At 41.9% G+C, this 25,671-nt stretch overlaps 2 protein-coding genes across 8 annotated transcripts in view; one reads left to right on the top strand and one right to left on the bottom strand.

Moving 5' to 3' along the window:
* The window catches only part of SYNE2 (spectrin repeat containing nuclear envelope protein 2), a 332,333-nt gene that overhangs the window by 30,158 nt on the left and 276,504 nt on the right, over positions 1–25,671 (bottom strand). For all 7 annotated transcript variants that reach the window (XM_029238377.1, XM_029238372.1, XM_029238375.1 and 4 more), the window contains 5 exons: positions 23,751–23,945; positions 21,270–21,395; positions 15,643–15,798; positions 13,345–13,503; positions 12,471–12,637 (listed from right to left, as the gene is read on the bottom strand). In XM_029238377.1, the coding sequence (XP_029094210.1) occupies positions 12,471–12,637; positions 13,345–13,503; positions 15,643–15,798; positions 21,270–21,395; positions 23,751–23,945 (803 nt within the window). The remainder of the gene's footprint in view (positions 1–12,470; positions 12,638–13,344; positions 13,504–15,642; positions 15,799–21,269; positions 21,396–23,750; positions 23,946–25,671) is intronic.
* ESR2 (estrogen receptor 2) overlaps positions 1–25,671 on the top strand; it is a 193,753-nt gene that overhangs the window by 98,039 nt on the left and 70,043 nt on the right. The gene's annotated exons all lie outside the window — the stretch shown is intronic.

Genomic DNA, 25,671 nt, shown 5'->3' with positions numbered 1-25,671 from the left:
CATATATACAATGGAATATTACTCAGCCATAAAAAGAAACAAAATTGAGTTATTTGTAGTGAGGTGGATGGACCTAGAGTCTGTCATACAGAGTGAAGTAAGTAAGAAAGAGAAAAACAAATACCGTATGCTAACACATATATATGGAATCTAAGGGAAAAAAAAAGGTCATGAAGAACCTAGGGGTAAGACGGGAATAAGGACACAGACCTACTAGAGCATGGACTTGAGGATATGGGGAGGGGGAAGGGTAAGCTGTGACAAAGTGAGAGAGTGGCATGGACATATATACACTACCAAACGTAAAATAGATAGCTAGTGGGAAGCAGCCACATAGCACAGGGAGATCAGCTCAGTGCTTTGTGACCACCTAGAGGGGTGGGATAGGGAGGGTGGGAGGGAGTGAGATGCAAGAGGGAAGAGATATGGGGACATATGTATATGTATAACTGATTCACTTTGTTATAAAGCAGAAACTAACACACCATTGTAAAGCAATTATACTCCAATAAAGATGTTTAAAAAAAAAAGTAAACCAGAGAGTTGTGTGTATTTTTAATTTTTACTATTATCTTTTTGCACCCTACTATCAACCAGATCGACCTCGGGGAATGACTTCTAGCTCCAGCTCTACTTCCAATTAGCTTTATAATTTAGAGAAAATCCTTCTACCTCAGCCCCTCATGTCTAGCAGGCCTCTCAGGTCCCTCCAGCTTCAGGGAGGTGATAGCATCTGGGCGACATTCAGGCCAGAGCTCTGCAGGTGAGCAGACCCAGATCTAAGCCCCATTGTACCATCTATAAGCTGTGTACCCGGCAAGGTACCTAATATTCCTGATTCCCAGTTTCCTTGTTAATCTTCAAATTATCCACCTTGTAGGGGGTTCTGAGACAGAAACAAGAGGATGCATGTAAAGCCTTTGGCATAAAGTAAGCACTCACTGTAATACTAGTTCTTATTACTGCTGACTGGGATCACACGCTGCTACGGTTAACGCCTGATTTACACGGTATTGGCCCTCACATAGTCCTTTTATAAATATTTTATCCTCAACAGTGCCATGAGGTAGGCAAGCTTGGAACGAGGCCATGGAGCCTGGTGATGAAGAGCACACTCTTTGTGGTCAGGGTCTGGGTATGAATCCTGGCTCTATTTAATCTCATCTGTCAAACGGCGTCAACAGTGGTACCTTCGTTCACTGGGTGGCTGAGAGCAGGATGAGATACACATGCATGAAAGGAATTTGGCACAGTGTCTGACAGAGATAAATGTCCAGAAATTGTGGTTGTAATGATTTTAAGATGGTATATTTTCCAAATTACATTCTTACTGCAAATATCACAAGAAGTTTCCTTCAAAGCCACAAGATGATTTATTAAAAAGGAAGTAACAGAATCCAGGGCCAGGCCTGGATGCAGCTGTAACCTAGATACTTCCTTTGTTCCCCTGGCTTTCAAGTTATACCCTCCTCACCCCAATGTCTTGTCACCCTGACTGCCCAGGGAACAGAAGGAACACTCCACACAATGCCAGAGCAGCTGGGAAGCCCAGGCCCCATGGGACCAAGTCTTGCATGCAGTTTGCAAGGGGCTACCCTCCTGGGAGGCTCTGGCTGGAGAAGCTCTGCCCTGAGAGCTTCCTGTAGGTGGGGAGAGGCACTCAGGCCAGCAGCCTCTGCACAGCCCTCCTGCTTCCTGCTTCCCCATCCTTCCTCCTCTCTCCTCCCAGAATGGCAGCCCCCACTGCTTCATCCAGCGCCCGACCCTAGTCCATCATAAGGCTCTCAGCCTCTTCATTTTGAAAGAAGAGGGCTAGAACGCAACTTTTTAAATGAAGAGAGCTAACAAGTAATAAAATAACCTGGGTGCAAAAATACTGAGATGCAGTGATCCTGAATCCTGTTAATCCCGAGGGGTGAGGTGTGCAATAAGCAGAGGGGGGAGTATGGAGAAGGTGGATGAATAATTAGCTTGGCTTCCCCAGAACTATGGTACTCCAGGCCAGTGGTGTCCCAAATGTGGGGCTCAAGCCCATTGGTGTCCAAACCAATGGGGTGTGGGAAGAAAATATTAGACTTTCTATTGTTATCCCATTCTTTTAAAATTTCTACATTGGGTATGCTTTAAAATTCACAAACTTTATTACTAAAATGGAACATCTACAGAACATGCCGAAATCTTTATGTGCCAGGCCTACTGTGCTTTATATATAAGTTAGCAACTCATCTAATCCTTACAACGATGCTGTGAGATCAGTCTAATAACATCCCCATTTGACAGATGAGGTAACTGAGGCAATGAGATTAAATAATTTACCATAGTAACATGACCAGTCAATGGCAGAGGAAGGATTCCAACCTGGGCAGTCCGGCCGGAGCTACTGTTCTTAAGCACTTTTCTTGTGGTATCCTATATAAACCTGCACATGGTAATGGGCACATATGGTGGGGTGGGTACAGGATGGTTTCCAGCGCTGTCAGGGAATATGATCAGGAGTCTAGACTCACAGCTCTAGAACACACTGGCGGGTAGAAGCCCATCCAACAAGTGTGGCATTTTGGGTGCCCACTTTGCCCCGCCATGATTTCCTTTCAATAAACGTTTAACCACTCACTTTGTCTTGGGTCCTGTGCAGATCCTGAGGATTTGAAGATAACTTATTCCCAGAGGTCATGATCTAATTTAGATCTAATTTAGACATTATAATATTATAGGAGGTGCTCAATAAACACCTTCTGAATGAACAAGTGACATTCACACATCCCGTCAAATTTGTCTTTTTCATAAAAGAGGTCGTCATGTTACATTTTAAAGGAAAGAGGTGACGATCAGAGCACCCCCGAGCCATCTCGCCACAAACAATCTGCTACCACACTATGAGCCACACATGCTCCTAGACATTGGTTCCATATCGGACAAGTGAAGTACTTAAAAACAAGCACATGCATCGCACGCACATTTAGGGCAAAAAAAGAGGAAGGGTGGGAGGGAAAGAAAAGAAGCTACAAAACATTCATCCAGTCAGGACTTGACGTGCTTCTATGTCCCAGCCTCCGACTGAAGGTGAAATATCCCCAAATGCACAGTGGCATAAATAAATGTTGTTCCTCAGATAATCATGTTACGAGTTACTCTGGGAACCATCGGATGTACTGCTGAGTCTACATCGATTGTGCAGACGCTAATCTAATTACCTAATCAACACCTTTCCCAGGTCAGGAAGTACACGTCATTTGCCAACCCAGGCAACCGACCTCCTAGTTAGGCCTTGTTATTAATATTGCTCTTGGAAAATTTTAAATCTCGAGTTAATATTGGGAACAAGGAAATCCATTCAGAAACCAGGCTGTTGTTACAGGGAAGCAAGCACAATTCTGCATTACATCAACCACCCAGGCAGCTTAAGTAGCTCACCATCTCTGTACTGGCCCATGATTCACCCAGGTGTGCTTGACTAATACTAATCACACATATATTTCAACAAATCCATATTTCTCCAGAAAAAATAAGCATGATTCCCTGAGCTGAATTCCAGTTCTGAGGACTGGAAAACCAAGATATTTAGGCGCAAAGAGGAAGTTTTTCACCTGTATGGACTACTGAAAGACCCGAATAAAACGAAAACATTTTTATATGATACCAAACAAAATAAGGAGTTTGACAAAGGGCATACAAATAAGAAGTTCTTTTGTGGGGCTTGCGGGTAGAAATGCAGAAAATAATCAAGGTGAATAAAGTTTTTCCTTTATCTTCATCTAGCGATGGATGGGAATTTAATACTTATGAACCCTCTTCCCTCTCCAAAACAAAAATCAAGCCAGGTTAATATCACTTCATGATTCAGGCCTAAGTCTTACAGTGTGTGAGGGAGGCTTTAAATATCAAATTCATGTATATGGAAGAGTTTACATTTCATTCCTATTCTCTCCATGCTAAAGGGTCTACAGTTAAATTATTAAGGCCCTGGACCAGCGTAGGTTAAAAAAATTCCCATGCCCATGTGGACAGCGTAACTTAAAAAGGAAAACTGAGATGGTTGAGTATCTGCATTTGTATTGAAACAAACAGATACTCAGACCTGTGGGCAGCTGTCAGTTGCTAAAAACACTGTGCAAATTCTGCACAATTGCATCTTTGTAAATGACTAAACATCTTTGTAGTAAGATAATCAATTACTCCACGATCTTGAAGCCCTGATTTGAGGGCACGGACATTACAATACATTTGAGCTAATCGCCTCTTTGAAGCATTTATGTCGCCAGAGGACTTCCATTTTCCACACAGCATAATCACTTCTCTCCCCTGCTTGTCAAAGGCTGGCTGCAGACACCACACGCATGCTGACACTGGGAAAGAACCCATCCCCCGATGGCCGAGCACACACACTCCGCAGCCACCATCTCATCGGTAATTTCTATTGTAACCAACATGAGAGCGCGAGAAAACGAGACACACAGGGACAGCAGCCGCTGCTCCCAGATGTAGGACTGATCACCAAAATGGCACTTACTGTTGACGAGAAACAAATCATTCCTTAGGTTGAGCGAAACCTCCAAGTTCCCGGCTGCACCTCCACCTCCCAGGGACGAGGCGGCCCCTCCCCCGCCCGGCGGCCTCTCCATTCACTGGTTCAGCATCTTGCACAGGCCGCCCTCCCGCAGGCTCCCGCGGGCACGGCTCGCTCGCCGCTACGGAGCAGTGAGGGAAGGCAGGGAAGAGACCTGCTTCTCCGCTAACTGCAATTTTTAATCTCAGTTTTCCTCCTTCCAATAAACAAATATCTCTAGCCCTTGCCTCTCTTACACACACACAGTCTTTGTTCTGACGCTACAGGATTGCAAGGCTGGGGGAAGAAAGTCCCAGTGTTATCTTGGCTATGGGTTATTTATGAAGTGCTATAAACGCAGGGAAGAAACACTTAAGATTTGGGGCACAGAAACGAGGATTTCTGTTCTCATCAAATTAAATGTCTCTGTTTCAGGTTTAAAAGCGATGGTGAAATCTGAAGCCCCGAGTCCAACGGGAATGGCTTCCTCCTAAAGAAGAAATTTCCCCAGGAGGTTTTCTGCCCTGCCTTTTCAGTCCTGTGCATCCTGGCTTGGGAGGGGCAGAGAGTTTATTTAGTCCATTTCTTTGCTTTTTTGCAATAATAATAGTAATAATAATAATAATAATTCTATCTTGTAGTACAAATGGAGTTCAACACTTTGCAGAGGAAGAAATTTTGCAGTTTTCCTTGCTAGTCCCTCCTAGGTTTTACCATAATTTGAGTACCTGTAAATTCCTCTACCTCCCTATCCGTGCTTCTCTACATGACCCTGAGGGGCTCTGCTGAGGGAAGCACCCTTGGTTTGTGTCCAAGCCCCTTTCAGGCTCAGTCTCAGCCTTATTTGGAGACTCAATGATATCAATGATTTCTCATGGGTCCCCAAAGCCCAACATTTAGCCATTATTACATCCCCACCTTGAAACACACTAAGCACATTCTAGACCAGTGAAATTAGGTATAAAGATTTGGAAACAGTTCTCCCCAAAGGCAGCATCTAACTTGTGTCCACACGCTTGGCTGTCCCTGGTGCTACTCCAAGGCTCAGTACGCTGGACCAGCCTGATGCTGGACACCAGGCTCCTGACTGCTCACTGATCCTGTGATGGCTGCTGTCTCCTTGGAGAAGCTCCCCGACCCTTAGGAAGGCATTTCTGCATGGCCCGGGAGCAAGAGCCACCTGCTCCAGAGGTGGAACGATGGGACTTGTGATGGGAAGGAAAAAGGAAAGTGGGGAGGCCGACCTCACATCTGGCTCTCCCTGTGCGACAAATCTCTAAGTGCTTCTAGTCCCACTGGATCAGGCAACCTGCTAAGACCAGAGCAAGTCAACTTTATGACTAGCGGCATTGTTTGGTCTTCCAAAGTAACCTTGAGAAAATACAGATAAAAGGAAAGCAATGAAAAACGTATCAGCTTAAAAAGGCACACATCTCTCTGCCCATTCTTCAAGGGATGGAAAAACAATCTTAACACACAGTTGCCATGGTAATAACTGCTGAGCTTAAATGACAACATTTTAATTGCTACTATTATAAAGCAGGTGGGCTTTTCACATTGGTAGATAAAATGTGAAAATTATGCTTAGTTAAAAAGTTTTTTCACGGACTTGATCTTTCTGATAGCAAGAGAGCTATCTAGTCTAAATAGGAAGGGACCATAAGGTAGTACATCTGGGTGTGTCCCTCCTTCATAACACTGGCTTAAGGATGCCAAGTCTATTAAATGATGCTACCGCCAAAGAGAAATTAGGAGAAAGGTAACAACATTCATGACATTTTTTAAGAAGAAACAAAAGAGTTCCCGTGTTCCTTTTTCCGTAATGAACATTTAGTAAATACAGATAAAAAGAAAATTAAAATCATCGATGATGCCGACACCAACAGATACGTCTTTCCACTCAGTTGTCTCATCTCTTTTAGGCACTGAAAGCTTTGACCAGATCACCCTCACAAGCTGCTAGAAAGAGTCTTTAAAAAGAGCCCCCCAGCCCCACGTCTCTGAAGAGGCTCCACCAAGATGAACAACCAGACAGTCACTGAGGACACAGGGCCCCTGCTTCACCGGGCAAGGTGAAGGCTTTGATTAATGAAATGGGGAGGGGGTTCTGGGAAACAAAAGGAGATGAATCTTTAAGGAGTTCAGCTCCTGGGATTTTGAAATCAAAGGTACGTGTAAGTGAGGGTACGTGTCGAGCTGAGGCTTCTTTGGCATCAGTCCTGTGGATGGCCGGGGACCCTCTTTTCAGAGGTTTAGTCTGTGCTGGCTGAAGCAGGTCAACTTTGCATCCTTTGGTCCATCACCCGACATCCTGTGCCTAAACTGTTCTTATTAATAGGTAACCTAGCTGCCTCCAAAACACGGATCACACATATCGGTCGTTCTGAAAAACGACTTCTGTACTTTAGTCATCTCTCCTGCATTCAGGTTTTGCTGCGTCACTTTTCAAAGATATTATCTAAGAAAACATGGGCAAGAGGAGGAGGCAACAGTTACAATTAAAAAAAAGTTAACTCTCCCAAAAAAGAGGGGATATATGTATATGTACGGCTGATTCATTTTGCTGTACAGGAGAAACGAATACAACATTGTAAAGCAACTATACTCCCAATAAAAATTAATTAAAAAATAAAGTTAATATAGGAAACGGCCTTTAAAAAAGTTAACTCTTCATTTAATCTGTCAATAAACATAGGATATAGTTAATATTTGTCATCAAATCAGATTGGGTTCTATAATAATCACACCATTCACCAAAAAATATGTAGTGCTTCAAATGGCCTTTCTGTGGAAGAAATTAATAGCATGTTTTATAAGAGTTCAGATGCCACAAATGCAAGAAGCTGCCCAAGGGCCCATGAGGAATGCTAAAAGCTCCTGGGGCATTTCTGACAGAGAGCCAGTTCTGTGCATTTTAGTGCCCACATCAGGGCCTCGTGTGACCTTATGTGAGGAAATCAGCATTAAGACTGACTTAGGCACCCCAGTCCCCTTGATCATCTGGTTATTTCAGGAGATGGGTCCTTTAGATTCTTTAAGGATTTTTACAGAAGCTGAAAAACACTTTACAAGCAGAGGAAAAACAGTGGCTTGGGTCTAAGCACCCTCCCTCTCCTCCCCTATCACACAGCCATACTGCACTGCACCGGAGGCTGGCATGCGTGTGTATGGACAGACCCATCGTTGTCCTGGTACTTTTTCATCCAGAATCTTGTCCATAGTTTACCAACAAGGAGACAGGCTTACAGAGGTTGCAAGACTTGGGTTACCATAAGTGGCAAGTCCACTGTGTCACCTCACACTACTGCTTGCCCTAGCACTATTGGCAACACCTGGGCACTTGTTAGAAATGCACCTTCTTGGCCCAACCCAGTCCTACGGAATCAGAAGCTCTGGAGATGGGGTCCAGCCATCCACGTTCTCAGGAGCCCTCCAGGGATTCTGATGAATGTTTAAGTTTGAGAACCACGGCTCTAGAGTAGACAGTAAAGTCTATATTGAGTACTAGATTTTAGAAAAATTCTGATAAACCACATTTTCCAAAATAATTAATTAATTAATTTTTGGCTGCGTTGTGTCTTTCTTGCTGTGCGCGGGCTTTCTCTAGTTGCGGCGAGCAGGGGCTACTCTCCGTTGTGGTGCACGGGCTTCTCATTGCAGTGGTTTCTCTTGTTGTGGAGCACGGGCTCTAGGTGCATGGGCTTCACTGGTTGCAGCACACGGGCTCAGTAGTTGTGCCTCGCATGCTCTAGAGCACAGGCTCAGCAGTTGTGGCTCGCAGGGGTCTGTAGTTGTGGCTTGCGGGCTCCAGAGCGCAGGCTCAGTAGTTGTGGTGCACGGGCTTAGTTGCTCCGCGGCATGTGGGATCTTCCCGGACCAGGATTCGAACCTGTGTCCCCTGCATTAGCAGGTGGATTCTTAGCCACTGCGCCACCAGGGAAGACCTAAACCACCTTTAAAAGTCTCAAAGGAGCCAAGTGCTCTGCTGATGCATGGAGCAGGGGGACAGAATGACCTTGGCTCCGTGCCACCATGTGCAGAATTGCTTCTGCCCTTGGCTCAGTTATTTACCCTCTCTGAGCTGCGGCATCCTTCTCTGTAAAATGGAGAATACTGACCTTGCAGGGTTGCTGCAAGGATGAAATGAAATAATATATATGAGCCTGGCCCTTAAATAAACACTGGGTTCTTCCCCTATCCACCAAATAACAGAGCCTACTACCTGAAATGATCAGTAAATTTAATGTGTATTTAAGTAACCTTGTCCTCCATGTCTTATCAATTTTTTTTGAAATTTACCTCTATTTTGCTGAGAATGAACCCAAAACAACAGGTCTTTTTTCAGTTTTTTTTTCCCAGTGAATTAAACCTGATTTATTGAGGTCTTGAACTTCTGAACACCATCTCCAACTTTTTGTTTGTTTGTTTGTTTTTGCGGTATGCGGGCCTCTCGCTGTTGTGGCCTCTCCTGTTGCGGAGCACAGGCTCGGGATGCGCAGGCTCAGCGGCCATGGCTCACGGGCCCAGCTGCTCTGCGGCATGTGGGATCTTCCCGGACCGGGGCACGAACCCGTGTCCCCTGCATCGGCAGGCGGACTCTCAACCACTGCGCCACCAGGGAAGCCCCATCCCCAACTTAAGTTAAAGGCTTGTAGTTAAAATCTTGAAGTCATGAAGCTGGATACCTGCTTCATAACTTCAAGATTGGTCTCCCTCCCAATCTTCCCTCTTGTTAACAACAGGTGCTTGCCCTGCCACAGGAATGAAGCAGCAGAACACGGTGAGCAGGACAGGAACGGTTAAATGGTGTCCAGAATTGTTTGGGCAAATGAGGCCATTAGTATACCCTGCAGGGCTGCAGGTTCTGATTAGCATGGTTAATTCTACTGCCTGTGCTCTCCTGCTTTTCTGATGGCCATGCAATGAGTGTCAGCAATCAGACAAGGAGTTGATTCTATGTGAGGCCAATTTACGGCAAGTTCAAGCTTGCTGCCTCAACCCACAGATTCACCTAAAGCGTAAAGTCAACTAAGAGTTTCCTAGACTATCAGTCATCTGTCTCACCCTGGCCTTTGCTTTAAAGTAAAACAAGTTATTCCTTCCCTAGTCCTTCAGTTTCGAAGGGATTAGGTTTTCAAAATGTTCTACTCATTTCAACGTAACAAGACACAAGGGTCTGGGTTAGCAGGGAGGTAACACAACTGTTTGAGTAGAAATCCTGGTTGCCTCATGTGCTGACTGTGTAACCATGGGCAAGTTACTTAACTTCGGTGCCTCAGTTTCCTCATCTGTAAAATGGGGAAATGGTGTCTACCTTTCAGAATTATAGTGAAGATTAAGTGAAATCATACATAAAAAGCACATTGTTAAGAATACAGCCAGCAGCCAATATATTTGCTATTATTTCAACTCCTTATTTTGCCAATTGCTCTTTCCAAATAGACGACTGAAATTTCACCTGCTGTTTTTGTCTTTCCCACCAAGGAACTGGCTGAAGACAGGCAGTTAGAGAGGAGGGAGGAAAGCAAGCAGCCTATTAAACTCTGAAGTGATAGAACCAAAGCACGAATGAGTAAGAATGAATCATCCCTCTAGTCCTCAGGAAGCAGAATCTAGATCCTACTCCTGAATGATCTAAGAACAGGTATCATGTCTTCATACTCTTTTTTTCTTTTTTTTGTGGTACGCGGGCCTCTCACTGTTGTGGCCTCTCCCGTTGCGGAGCACAGGCTCCGGACGCGCAGGCTCAGCGGCCATGGCTCACGGGCCCAGCCGCCCCGTGGCATGTGGGATCCTCCCGGACCGAGGCACGAACCCGTGTCCCCTGCATCGGCAGGCAGACTCTCAACCACTGCGCCACCAGGGAAGCCCATGTCCTCATACTCTTGATTAGTGCCAGGTGCCCAAGAAGACTTTGGAGATAAAGACAATGACGACAAAGACATACCAGACACAATTTACCCAACAGAAATGATGACAATCTTATGTCCTGGAACATTCATTCATTTCAACAAATATCTGAAGCACTGTTCTAAGCACTGGAAATAAGATAGTCAAAGACATTGTTCTCACTGAAGAAAGACCTCTCATGATTAGATCTAAGCGAGGGAATCCTCTTCCACTCAAAAAACATGTTACTTAGTCTTAAAGTCTTCTTAGGGAGAGACAATGATAATAACCACTCAATAAATACTGGCTCCCACATGCTGGTCCCAGGCCAAACGCGAGACATGTGTCATTCATCCCCACAGCGGCCTCTGATGTAATCACTGCTGTGAGACACATTTTGCAGATTTAGAAACTGAGGCTTAGAGAGGTTAAATCACTACAAGTTTCCATGGTAAGTGGAAGTCAGGGAAAGTCAGGACTGGCTCAAAATCTGTGCTCTTTAATCCTTGCTTGGGTTACCATCATGGATTTCCATAGATTTTTTTCCCCCCCCAACTGGCAGTAGACAGAAGTTGAACTCAGCCCAGCTTGTGCTGCCAGCCAAGTCACCCTAATATTTATCTTCGACAGACCCTCCCTTCTAAAAAAAAACCGCGTAAGACTCAAACTTTATTTAGGAGGACAAGTCTTCAGTTGAGATTTAAGCTCTTCTAAGACTCAGCCTCAACCTACCTTTCTAAAAGCTTCATCTCCTGCACTTGAGCCAGTGGAGCTTCTTATCATTTCCTGCACAGTTTCTACTCTGCACTACCCTGTACCTCTTTGCTCACAGCATATGTTTCTCCCCCTTCTGCCACCAGTTGCGCTGGAATTCCAACCCCTTATTCAGGACCATCTGGGGACACTGCTCTTCTATCAGGCCCCTCCCAATCCCCACCCCGACTCCAGGAAGATGAGGTTTGAGCTCTCAGAGGTTTTACACCTGCCCACATGTCTGCTTCCATTAATGTAACTGACTCACCTTACTTCCTGGTCTGTAATTCTCGTAGCACTTAGCCTGGTGCATCTGCTGATTGAACTAGGTTCATTTATGGTTTACAGTAAACAATGAGGCAAAGGAAATGCCAAATTATTAAGAGTATTTTATTTTCAGTACTCCCTGATTCTTCGTTTACCTTGCAGGATTCGCCTGTATAGTCCACGTTATATATGTGTTCAAAATTTCCAAGCACTCTGTTATGTAAAAGACTCGCTCAGCCAGTGGAAACAAAGCCGCATGAACGGCCCCAAAGCCAAGTGACTGCTCTCTGTGTGCCAGGTTACAACTGAAAAATACTTTGGTCAGGGTCTGTCTTTGGACAGAGAATTTGAAGATGGAAGACATTTAAAAGTTTGAGTGGTACTGTCATCGTTATTTTTTGAGGGGAGATAAAATGATCAGCCTTGTTTCTGACAAGCACTGGATAGCCTTGATTTATAGTCACAGCTGTGCCTCCTTAGTCCACACCTTAGGACCAGATGCCCACTGGGGACCTGGCACACCCGGCAAACCTGCAGAGAAGCCCTGCCTTGGCTGAGTGTGCCCAGCCCCTGTGGTGGTGGTGATGGGGGCATGGGGGGCAGTCGGGGACCTCCAGAAGCAGCACCTAGAAATCAGGCCTATGCCCTGACCTACCTGCACTTGTCACACACAAGCAGGAGCAGGCAGGCATGATTTCATCTGGGGGACATGCAAGTCCTAAGGCAGTGTGAGAATTGCTAAATAATACCTCCTCAAGGAACAACTCTCATTTAAACCTAGTCTAAGTCATGTGAACTTTTAAGCTAAAGAAAAAAAAATTAAAGTGAGGTATACTAAAATATAATCTTCCTATAATGTTGAAATAAGAATTTCCATTTTTACCAAGCTTTGCCTTTATCTGTAAGTTTATAAAATTTCTGGGTTACCTTAGAGGAAGATGGGGCTCAGTTTCTAGATCTGTGAAGTAACCACTGTACCTAGGGAGTAGGAATCCATTTTTAGGCCACTTCTTACCTTGATCCAATGACATCAAAAAGATGTTGCCAACGGTCATTAATTTTGTTGAGCTTGTCATCGATCTCAGCTGCTCTTGTCTTGTTGCTGGCCTTGATCAACCGGTCGCCCATTTGTTTTAACTGTAACTTGTTTTCACTAAACAGATTTATTTCTTCCATGCAGTCCTGGCATAGGGCACCAAAACACAAAGCTGGAATCACTATCGAAAATTCACTTCTTTGCCAGCTACAAACACACAGTCGTGCCTCTTGAAATTTCTTAAAAAATAAAAACACTTCTCACATCTGTTAATGCAACTCTTCGGAGAGCAGCTAAAAAGTCAAACAATGCCCGTTCAGCGCATGTGTGATATATAAGGCGGTAGTTACTTTTTTAATTCAAGAGCCCTGGTTTCCCTCACAGAGTTCTTCTAACCTAAGCTACTTGGGAGCGGAGGACTACTGAGTCTAACTAAATTAGCCTAATATATCAGCAAGAGCTTTCCTGAGGGCTAACTGAGCGGCATTTGGGGTGACCGTGGCCAGAAGGCTCTTTCTCCCTTTCCCTGTGGGAATCAGTGACCTTTTCACAATTATGAGCCCCATTGCTGTTGGTCTTTCTCCTTTGGCCAGGGGAGTTCCTTAACAACACAACTAGAGAAACCGTAACTCACCTGGGATGTGAACTGAAGCTTAAGGGGACACGAGCCCCTTGTCTGGCCAGACTTCCTAACCAAGAGAAAGCAACACCCCTCGGTACACAGCACCATGCCCACCTTTCCCATCTCATTGGAAACGGGCCTACGACATCATACAGCTCTGAGCCTAGGAGTGAGGAAGGCAGAGGATACCGTGGTGGTCATAACCGTCCCCATCTGGGGACTCCTGCTTACCTTCTGAAGCTTTTCAATCATTTCTTCAATACTAATATCTGCTGTCTGGAGAACTTTGTTTTCCATCTGCACCAGCCATGCACACAACTCTTTATTTTTTTCATTGAACACAATCCATGAATTGAGTCTGTCTTCTATCTCCTGTTTGTGTATAGCCACCTGGAAATGAAAATGCATTTGGCAGCTGGGTATAGGCAGGAAGGAAGGAGGGAGTTTCTCTTCCCTTCTCCCCATCAAAAGGACTATGAATTTCATTCATTTTAATCAGAGGTCCTATAGACTTAAATTATTATGTTTTTGCCTTTTAAAGACCTAGGGTTTAATTTCAACAGAAGTTCCTTACATCTTTGATAAATGCCATAAAAAGCAACAACAATGACAGTAACAACAGAAGACTGTACCTGAAGTGTAAATGACCAAAAGGTTTCAGTATTATCCAATATATATCTATTATTACTGAGGTATATTAAAAGTTAGAAACATGAAGGTTAGATGAGTGCGTTTTAAGCATCACCCAAATTTCTTCTGTTCCTTATTCTTTCAGTATACATTTATTTACTGCTTGCTACATGCTAACTTATAACTTTATGACCCCAATCCTTTCTTTTTAGAAAATGATCAAGTCCTTATTCTTACTTAAGGCCAACGTCCTGCCTATTTAATTTAAAAACGACCATCTTGATCGCAAATCTAACATTTGTAATGCAAATGGATCATGAAAATTAAAGTCATTTAAATGTCTTACTGGTAATTTCAAAAACAAAATAAAATAAAAAAAATACGCATCACTCATTTAATCCACCTTCCCAATATGCACTAAGGCTTTGGAGGGAAACCATGGAAATGGAATCAAATACTGGTCTGCAGTGAGCAGGCTGATCCCCAAACACCCAATGCTCTGTTACGCATAAGCTGACGTCAGCAAAGGCACTTCCTCCTTACAGGGTTCAACTTTATTACTTAAATAAATATAAATTTAAAGAACGCAAATCAGCCTCTCCAAATGTACAAAGGTATTCCCAGGTCTTAGAAATCTTTAGAATTTTAGAGATAAAAGGGGTAGCTAAGAGTTCTTTCGGTTAACTTTTAACATCCCACTTTATAAATGGGGAAACCAAGGTTGAACTCCTGGAGATTTTTTTGCTATGTACAAAAAACAAAACAAAAACAACCCTCTGCTCTTTTCAGAGTGAGGCAAAAAAATATCTAATGCTTGTACATCCACCCACCAAGTGTGTTAAGAAGGCTCAAAAAACTATTCCTAAAACACCAAGTTTTGTGTTTCTGTTTTTCAGAGCATCTATTTATCTCAGCTTTTTAAGAGCCTGGCATTTTGCACAGCATCATTCTGATTGGCTTCATAATGGTAACAATTGGGAACATCTGGGCTCCAGTCTGCTTTTTCCTTAACTTTTAGAATACCTTTCACATATTCTAAATATTTTCTTTTATATAAAATTTGAATAAAAATTCTAAAAGGACGTTTAAAATTATGGGTATATGGTGAATATTAAATACTAAAACAAAGAAGGAAAACATTTTTATTTTATTAAAATGCATTCAAAACTGTGAATTTCAACTTTTAAGTACATCTCTTCTTAATTCACAAAACTGAGATTGAGGACCTTACTTTTCTTAGAATTAAATTGTTCTTAAAACAAAGATCCATTTGAACCCTTTAATTCCATCTTGATCCTGTCACCTTAACCACAATCCAGTTCTTAATAAGTAGAAGTGATCTGCTGAGATACTAAGTGTAGCAGCTAAGCATTTCTTCCAGAGAGTTTTCAAAGCCAGCTACTTGAAATAAACACTGGATTGCATGCGAATGCAGAGTTCTCAGATATAATGACTCCAAGCCTGGCACTAAGTACATCTCCCACTGTTTGTTGAGCCCAGAACAGATACTGCAGAGATACTGCTTTTAAGGCCAGCCGAGACCTCTTTGCTGAAGTCCTGATTCTAAGACAATGACCGGTACTTGTCATCCATACAAGACAGAGGGCAGAGTGCACGCAGCTGCTCAGGACAGCATTCCTCCCCTCCCCCACAACTTAAGGTGATTTTTAAAAAAGCTCATTAAAAGTGTGCAAAGTTCCAGCATTGAGCGCTGGAGAAACAAAGGGTCAAATCTGTTAAACAATGTTGCCGCCTTCTAAAGGAGCAGCGGCTGGCCTGGGCTCCAACTGAAAAGGGCCTCCCGGTTCAATGAAATTAAGCTTCTTTCTACTTTGTCTTGCCTTCGGAGACATTTCAATAAACTTAAGAACAGCCGTGCCCTGCAGTTAACTAACTTACTCTTAAGCAGAGGTCCTCCCATTGTCTGTGCAAATGCTCTATTTGCTCTTTCAAAACCACCACGTCCTCCACAAGAATGTGCTGGGTTAGGTCGGTCTTCATAGTGTGAAGTTCTTTCAAGTTCTGAGTCCAGTTAGCCAAAGACTTCTCTAGTTCCTGCATTTAAACACAAGAAAGAAAGGGAAAGAAAGAAAAAAAAACTCTTCAACTCAAGCTGCTGTTGTTTCCAAACCTGTAGGCTAATACTTTGATTGGACTCTGGGGGAGGGGAGGCCAGGAAAGGGGGCGGGACCTTCTGAATGAGAAACAGCCCAGGGCCAGCGTCTGCAGTTGTGGTTGGCCAATTCCTCACCACCTATTTTCTCAAAAGAAAGCTCTTTTCTACCTTTATTTTCACTTTCTCAGGTATTTCAGACTTTTATATACTTAGTTCTATGTTAAACTCAAGTAGGTCTTTACCTTTATTTTGAGGAAAGTATTTTTGGAGTCTAGCAACAATCTCTCTCTCACATACACACTCACTTTTAATCCTGAAACTGTGTTACAGAACGTTGTATAAAATGTGATTTCCCATTTTTTAAAACACCTTAAGAAATGCATTGTTGCTATGTGGCAATCATATAACAGCTTCTGTTCAAAGGGAATTCTTTTGGTTAACTCTCAAAAAGAATGAATGTAAGTGAAGAAAAAAAATGTTCCCTAATAATTACCAGAGATGGGTTAGCAGAAAATTTCCTCTGGCCCTGGAAACACTTATTTTTTTAAAAAATTAAGTATTGGTCAAATTAAAACGTTTTTGAATCCCAGGACTTAATGAAGATAATCACTTTCACAAGAGAGAAGGTAAAATGAAACAGCTCAAACACTCAAGAGATCTCCAGATTTTTATTGTGCTTCCAATTCTTTCTATTTTGGCACATTTTAAGGGTCTCTATTCATACCTGTCTATTGAAATCTGAAAGAAGAGAGTATTTCATTTACATCTGAAATCGGTCTGATTTCTGATGAATCAGTTAACTCCGATTGCTTTTTAGAGTTCTAAATGCTACATTGGCATGATTTCCTAACTTGCCAACAAGGATTTACATTTAATAAGATGTAAATTCGGAGGATTCTTTTTAAAGGTTGCATGGAGATTCAGAAATAGCACCTTTATCAGAGGAGAAACCATCACTTTAAAGTTTTGTTTCCTACTTTTAGCTTCATGATTGTAGTAAAGAGGACGAGAGCAGATTCTGCAGTGGAACCCTTTTACCAGCTTCGTAACATAAAGGGGGGCAGGTCACACGCAGAGGCTGACCACTCACTGACTCTACAGACCAGAAGGCCGCTGAACTTCGTACAATGTTTCCTGCTCAGAAGTGTGGGCTCAGATGCCTGCACAGAGGGAGGCGCCCACCACTGGGTTTAAATCCATTTTGGTCTGGATACTCGGTTTCCTCCCACAGTTGAAAGGATAACTGACAGATGTAGAACTTTTGAACATGGACGTTTTATGATTCTTAATAAATACTGCCAAATTGTGTCCTCAAAGGAATGACTATATTTTTCCACATCCAGTTTGGTGTCGAGTTTTATGTATTTGGGGGGCAAGTTTAATATGTGTAATGACTCCTAGTTATTGTTTAAATTTGTTGTTCTTTAGTTACTAGCCTGAAATGCTACCCAGTCCTTCACGCTGATGCTTCCCCAGATATATTTAGTTAATTCCTACCGACACTTTCAGATCTCAGACCAGGTAATTCCTCAGAGGGGTCTTCTCTGAGTCATCGGATGAGACTGGGACCCTTGTTTTGTGCTCTCACAGCCCCCTGTCCTTTTCCCCTCTAACACTCACCATGCTTACAGTTATTCACACATATATATATGTACACATACAGTGGGACTCTGGTTAACGTCTGTCTCTCCAGTAGCCTAGACTATCGGCTCCACACTGGCTGGGGCCATGACAACACTGCTCACCAATGCACTGCCCACCAATGCCTTGCCCACCAAGCACCTACCAAGAGGCCTGGTGTATAGTAAGTCCTCAAATATTAAAATGTATGATTGAAAGGAAAGAATTTGGCAGTATGTATCAAGCGCTTTAATATGTTCAAAAATATTAAGCGGAAAAGCAAGGAATGAAACAATATATAGACTGAGGCCTACTGTGGTGGAAGTCTATTAAGGCTGACGTTCACTTATTTCTATAAACATTTCAAAAACTGTGCTTCTGTTTTTAAATTAAAATACTCCAGATTTGCTACCAAACTAATTGCAAAAGAGAACATGTCAGATAAGTTTGCCTTTCTTAATTTAACTAGATAAATTTTCTACATTGCAAAAGTACCTGTAAAATTCCAATTGTCCATATGACACGTGATTTAAAACTTGATTACATAAAGTGGTGTGTTGCACAGGCTTTGGCTGGACTCCAACACAGCACAACAGCATTTAAGTCTTTGCCTGTGGACTCAATTACTATTGGGATTGTCAAGTCCCATTTCCCTACACTACCATTTGGGTAAAAAGAGGATCAAAAAATGAATGTGTATATATATAAATATTGGTCTGCATATGCATAGAATATCTTTGGAAGAATACACAACAAATTGGTAACACGGCTTCTGTGGAGAGAAACTGATGGGAGAAAAATTTTTCGTGTGTACCTTTTGAATTTTGAATCATGTGACCATATTACTTATTCAAAAATTATTTTATGAAGAGGTATAAACCTCCTGTTATAAAATAAATAAGCCATGGGGATGTAACATACAGCATAAGGAATATGGTCAGTAATATTGTAATAACTTTCTATGGGGACAGACGGTTACTAGACTTATCGTGGTGATCATTTCATAATGTATGCAAATGTCAAATCACTATGTAGTACACCTGAAACTAGCATAATAGTGTGTATCAACTATATTTCAGTAAACAATTATTGAAGAAAATAAAACTGTTCTAAGGACTCAATCATTTGACAAGTTTTATGAACACAGATGCCCACTATAGCGACAGCAATTTTCATAATACTGAAAGTTAGTATATAAAACATATAAAGAAATCATATACGCATTTCTTTATAAACGTATAAAGAAATCATATATGTGCAGACACATATAAACATGCAAAGCAGTTCCTCCATACATCAACTTGGCTGTGATGGGAATGTAATTTCCTAAGGAGGAAAGTAAAGGTCAGACTGGTCGAATGGTTAGGTATCTCCCCAAGTGACTCAGGGATGATAAACACTGTTCTAGACAGGCTTCAGGTTACTTGGGATCTTTCTGGAATATGGTCACAGGTTGAATGAACTCAATGCTCTTGGTCTCTCTCCCCAGTTCTTTCCACTGAGAAATAGAATGCTGAGGCTATGGAAGTTGAAAAGATCCCAGTGGAAACCGAGATGTGTCCTACTTGGGAAAAATTATGCCTCCTCATGGGTTTATGGTTCACATTCTGCACAGGTTTCTGGACTTGATGAAAGGAAACTCTATGTGTCAACTCAGAGAGGGACTCCAAATCCTCTCATCTGTTACTGAAGTCTAGATCTAAAGTAGAGATGATAAAAACTTTGAAAATCAGGGACAGACAGGAACCTTCTTAACCTAATAAAGGCATCTACTAACACATCACCACCAAAAATCACACTTCATGGTGAAATGATAGAATCATTCTCTTTAAAATCAGGACTGACACATAGGGGCCAGTTATCAATGCTTCTAACAACACTGCTCTGGAGGTACTGACCACTGTAGACAGAACAGAACAAAAGTATAAGAATTAAAAGGAAGAGACAAAAAAAGTCATTATTCATCAATGGTGATTGTGTTCACAGACCCCCAAAAGAATAGACAGACAATTTATCGAAATTAACAAGAGTTTAGCAAGATGGCTGAATATAATATCAATGCACAAAAATTAGTTACATTTCTAGACATCAGTAATAAACAGAAAGTATAATTAGAAAAAGGCAGTATTTTCAATAGCTTCAAAAGTAACACCAAGAAATAAATCTAACAAAAGATGTACAATACTACATAAGATTATAAAGCACTAAACATGAATAAAAGGAGAAAGATGCCATATTCGGAAACAGGAGCACTCAATGTCAAAAAGATGATAATTTCCTCCAAATTATTCTATAAATTCAACACAATTCCATTAAAACTCTTATCAGGATTTCTTATAGTTTGACGAACTGCTTCTAAAGCTGTGGGAGATCAAAGAACCAAGGATATCCACACTCGAGTGGGAGAATGAGGGATGGGTACCTGACACCTGAAATGAAGATCTGTTCTAATAAAACACAGTATGCAGGATAATTTGGTATAAAAGCTAAGATGAGCAGACCAATGGAATAGAGCAGAGAACCAAGAATCAAACCATATGCATAATCGGAAACCTGATATTGGGCCCTGGACTAATCAGTGAACAGGCACCTGGATAATGGTCACATCCGTACGAAGAAAACAAAAACCGGCTCTTCAAAACATAGGCAAAAATCCGTTCTCCACTGAATAAAGGTGTAAACGTAAAAAGCAAAATTTAAAAAATTTCAGAAGGAAACGTAGGAGTATATCTTTATGACTTACGTATAGAGTAATGGTGCTGCTTATAGAAAGTTTAAAAACAAAAGTAGTACTTCTACATTCCACTGAGATCTACATACACATGTAGTAAAATGATAAAGCAATGCATAAGAATGATAGGACACCAGATTCAGGGATGTGGATACCTCTGGGGAGGGGAAGTACATTAGAGATCATACAGGGCATTTGAACTGTATTTGTAAAGTTTTATTTTTCTGCTGGCTGATGGTTTCATGGTAGTTGTCATATTATTTGTTGTTAGAATTTTTTTGCACAGTAGAAATTTTTACAATGAAGAGAAAAGGTTCAGGAGGGAGGACACTAATTTCCAGCACAGCCTGAAGTATGAGACTACTCAATTCTTCCTAATTTTTTTCAATTTGACCCCTGAAGTCACTGAAGGAAGAAAAAAAAAATTTTTTTAAACCTTATTCCATTAGGCTATTGATGTCTTTCCAACATCAAACCTGCAGAAAGGGAAGAGATGTAGGGAGTTCCTGACCTCAGAATTTAACTGGTCCACATTCCTATCAGTAAGTTTGCCTTGTCTTCTGCAAAGTCCTAACATACCCAGGAATTTTTGCTAGTGTGGTATCCATTAGGCAGAATATAGTTTGGAAGGTATTACAAAAACTGTTATATTTGAGCAAAACCCCCAACCTATTGTCTTCTAAAAAATGAATTCTTCAGTCATACTTTACTCTCATTTCAAAGACAAGGCCATTTGGTAAGGGAACAACTTTCAATGTAATCTCAGAGGCCACATCTTAAATTACCGAGGAGAAACAGAAAGAGGACCTGAAGGAGAAAACCCCCAAAATTCTAAGAAGTTCTGCAAAATCTTCCTCATCTTCACACATGGATCTCAAAAAGCATTGATTCTAATTGCTTTAGTGACCAGGAAGGTGTATTAGAGAGAAGACAGGCAAAATATTTTCCAACTGGACACGAAGATTTAGTTTCACACAGACATCGAAAGGCAAACACACACTTCAACGTCGCAGAAAACAGCTGAGTGATTATCTTGAACACTACTTCAGATTTCAATACCTTAATCAGCTCTTTTTCTCGATGGAGCTCCTCATGAAGTTCTGGAAGAGGATCTTTACTCTGTGCCTTTAAAACTTGCAGCCTGTTTCTCAACTCCTTGATTTTCTTCTCACACTGGTCCCAGGTCTATTTGAAAACAGTATTAAAATTGGTAAGTACTTGGTTGTTTAAGAATGAATTGTAGGAATAGGATAATTAATTTAATCCATGTAATTGTTCTATTAAATGTGTTTTTGTAAATCACGCAGAAACCCAGTTCCTTGTCTTGAGCAGACTGTGGTCTAAAAGAGCATATGAGACAGCAGGATGGTTCGACACCTCTCTGCAGCTTTACGTGTGGCTCATCTCAACCACTGCGTTGCCTTTGGTTTCGAAATATTTCTTCCTCCCCGCATCTCTGACCTAGCTAACTTATTTCTATTTTAGTTTTGGAAAAGTTCACATTTAAAAGGCTACTAGAAGGATTAATTTTTAGCATTTCCAGTCTTGGGTATGTGCTCTAATAGCACTGAAAAGCAAAGGCCTCTCACTGTTGTGGCCTCTCCCGTTGCGGAGCACAGGCTCTGGACGTGCAGGCTCAGCAGCCATGGCTCACGGGCCCAGCTGCTCCATGGCATGTGGGATCCTCCCGGACCGGGGCACGAACCCGCACCCCCTGCATCGGCAGGCGGACTCTCAACCACTGCGCCACCAGGGAAGCCCTTGTCTTCTTTTTTTAATGTCATCCCTCTGATCTCTCCCTTCCCCCTTCTAGAAATAGCTTGGCTTTAGCGACCCTTTCACAGCCAAGTTTCACTCTCCATTTCTTACCACTGCTCTGACTGCCGCCTCCTGCTTGAAGTAATTCATAGTTTACAAAGCTTATCAACTTCATTATCTCACTGCAATCATAATAAGCTTAGGAGACAGACGCAAGTGTTACTATCACATTTAAAAGAGGAAAACTGAGGCTCAGAGAAAACCGACTGGTCCAAGGACAAGCAGTTAGAAGTAGCTTAATCAAGAGTCGACCTAAGGCCACAGTTTCCCTGTGGATGCCTTTCTTTCATATCAGCTCTTTTCCTTAAACCTTATATTACTGAGCAAATGGTTGCCTGTTATTTTCAAGTACAGAGGGTTCAATCCATTAGGATAAATTTCTATTCCTGATATTACTAAAATTCCTCCTCCTGAAGTTACTAAAAATAGACAAACACAGACTCAAACACTACTCTATTCCTCAGTACTACTGACACAAATATTCTTGGGTTGGTCCAATTGTACGCTAACACCTCCCTTAAGGGGAGGCCACTTATCGCACAACATAAACTCTCTGGAACATAACCAAGGAGAAAGTGAAGGGAGAAACAAAACAAAACTATGAGTCCTTATCTCTTCCACCAAACCTTTATTTGCATTTACCACCTTGCTTTGCAAACACGGCAGGTGCTCAACAAATGTTTGCAAGTTAATGAATTTCACAGTGTATACGCCAAATAAAATTCAGATACTTTATTCAGAGGAGAGATGTTCAGGCCCTAACTCAGCACATATTTATTCTGTATTCAGAAAAACATCTCTGACAAGCTTGGTTGTCTTGTTTTGGTACCCACACAACAGATTAAAGAGTGGGCTACAAGGAGTATGTATACTCAGAGAAATAAAAAGTAAAAATAGGGCTTCCCTGGTGGCGCAGTGGTTGAGAGTCCACCTGCCGATGCAGGGGACACGGGTTCATGCCCCGGTCCGGGAAGATCCCACATGCTGCGGAGCGGCTGGGCCCGTGAGCCATGGCCGCTGAGCCTGCGCGTCCGGAGCCTGTGCTCCGCAACGAGAGAGGCCACAACAGTGAGAGGCCCGTGTAACGCAAAAAAAAAAAAAAAAAAAAGTAAAAATAGCTTAAATTAAATAGAAAGAAAGACAAACAATAAAAACCACATAAGAACTCAAAATGCATAGCAGTGCAGAGGCTAGGTTCAATGCAGCTCAGAGTCCTTAAGAACAACTTGGGATATTTTAGCATAATAAAATATTAATGATTTTCCTAATAATCACTCAAAAGAAAGCATTTTGGTTCTTAAAGGTATATCATAAATTATTGGGAAATTCAGTTATATGGAAAAGTGTATTCTTTGAAGACAGCAGAAAGATGAAGTATCACTGTGTTTATTTTCATATACCATACCCAAAGGCAGACCATATGTGGAATGTTAGCATTGGGTATTGAACTTCCATTGAACATGAATTAGTTTCCTGTTTCATAAAGGTAAATATAAAATAGTACCTCAAGTATTTAGATATTAACATTGAGCTTTTCCAGTGTTATATTATTATTTTACATTAAGTAACTACCATGATTTTGTGGATTAGTAGGACTCAATGTCCCTTGGAAAGCCCATAATATTGTGATTTCCTAAAATCATTCCCATCTTCATACAGCAAACAAAAATTCTATGTACTGCATTTGAATATCATGAACAGAAAAGTAAATGGTGAGTTTACCTCTGCAGTGCTCTGGAACTGTTTAATCATCTCTCCTAGTTGGAGTTTTGTGTCCTTCCAGGTGTCCTGAAGTTGACTGATTCTCTTCTCAATTGACTCTTTAGTTTCCAGGTGAGTTGTGCTCAGTAACTTGCCCCCAGCTTCCAAGGTTAGTGCATAGGTTGTCTGCCACCTCTGGAAATGAATTTCTTTATTCTTAAAAAAAAAAAAAAAGTAATTTGCTTAAGCCTCTGATGTGATCAAAATGTGACTCTCTGCATGCATTTGTGTGTATTTCCTTCAGAGCTTCTCTTAAATGTTAAACTAGATATAAATTAGACAAATCTGGTTAGAACACACACACACATACATACACACTCATTCACATCAAAGGCTAATATTTTTATTGAGTAGACAGCATACTACCAAATGATGTGTTCTTTTTTCTTTTTTTTTTCGGTACGCGGGCCTCTCACTGTTGTGGCCTCTCCCGTTGTGGAGCACAGGCTCCGGACGCGCAGGCTCAGTGGCCATGGCTCACAGGCCCAGCTGCTCCGTGGCATGTGGGATCTTCCCGGACCGGGGCACGAACCCGTGTCCCCTGCATCGGCAGGCGGACTCTCAACCACTGCGCCACCAGGGAAGCCCCAAATGCTGTGTTCTTAAAATAATTTCCAAGGGTTGGTAAGATTTTAGTATAATGATTAGAAGTACAGAGAAATTAAAAATACACTTCGGGCTTCCCTGGTGGCGCAGTGGTTGAGAGTCCGCCTGCCGATGCAGGGGACACGGGTTCGTGCCCCGGTCCGGGAAGATCCCACATGCCACGGAGCAGCTGGGCCTGTGAGCCATGGCCACTGAGCCTGCGCGTCCGGAGCCTGTGCTCCACAACGGGAGAGGCCACAACAGTGAGAGGCCCGCATTCCGCAAAAAAAAAAAAAAAAATACACTTCACAGAATAAAAACCTACAAGATAAATGAATCCAAGAGTATTAAGAAAATGACTGGAGTATTAGATCCGATATTAAGAGCAAATACCCATTACCATTATGGTATAAAGAGTCAGGCTGCTCCTAACCCACAAGGTTGGAATGTGCACATTATGCTAAACAAATTTAAAAGGAGAGAATAAAAAAGATAAAAATACAAAAATAGACACTTAAGCACATAAATATACACATCAGTGTTTATACTAAAGCAATAGCTTTAAAAAATTCCATTTGGAGATCACATAGGCTTTTCTTTAAAAGGGACTGAAACTAGGCATTTATAACACAAAAATGAAGTAAAAACTTTATATTTCCAAAAGCATTTGGCTTCAGGAGAAATAATTAAATAGCTTTTATTTCTGTTGTATATATGATTTCTTTTATTTTCAAATTTCTCAAGGGAGACATAATGTGGGCATTTTCCAAAATGGAAGCTGATGTTAAAAAAAAATCAACAGAGCATTGATTTATAAAGATATTTCTGAGAATACTCAGGATATAACCCAAAGGCAAAGGAGAAACACACACAAGAAAAACTGCAATTCAGGGAACACACTGCCCCTCCACACTTGTCCTTCTAATATGCAGTACTGCTCAACACAGCCACTGTGATAGATGCCTGTTAGCCATTTCAAACTGAAGTCATCAAAAGACCTGGTTCTCGTCCAGTCTCCCCTGACTTGGTCAACAGCACATTATTCACCAAGATGCTCAACCCCAAACCTAAATCATCTGGATTTAGATTTTTATTTACCTGCCACATCCAAACCATAAGCAAGTCTTGTAAACCCCACCTACAAACATAGTCTTTTTATCTTCACTGTGATTACCCTTGTCTTATCCATCCTAAAAACTACCCAAGACCATTGAAATAGCCTAACGAGGGCTTCCCTGGTGGTGCAGTGGCTGGGAGTCCGCCTGCCGATGCAGGGGACACGGGTTCGTGCCCCAGT

This window comes from Monodon monoceros, unplaced genomic scaffold (genome assembly GCF_005190385.1).
Source record: "Monodon monoceros isolate NGI ecotype Baffin Bay Population unplaced genomic scaffold, NGI_Narwhal_1 Super_Scaffold_21, whole genome shotgun sequence".
Lineage (NCBI taxonomy): Eukaryota > Metazoa > Chordata > Mammalia > Artiodactyla > Monodontidae > Monodon > Monodon monoceros.
Note: the sequence above shows the minus strand (reverse complement) of the source record. Positions and strands in the feature narration are given on the sequence as shown.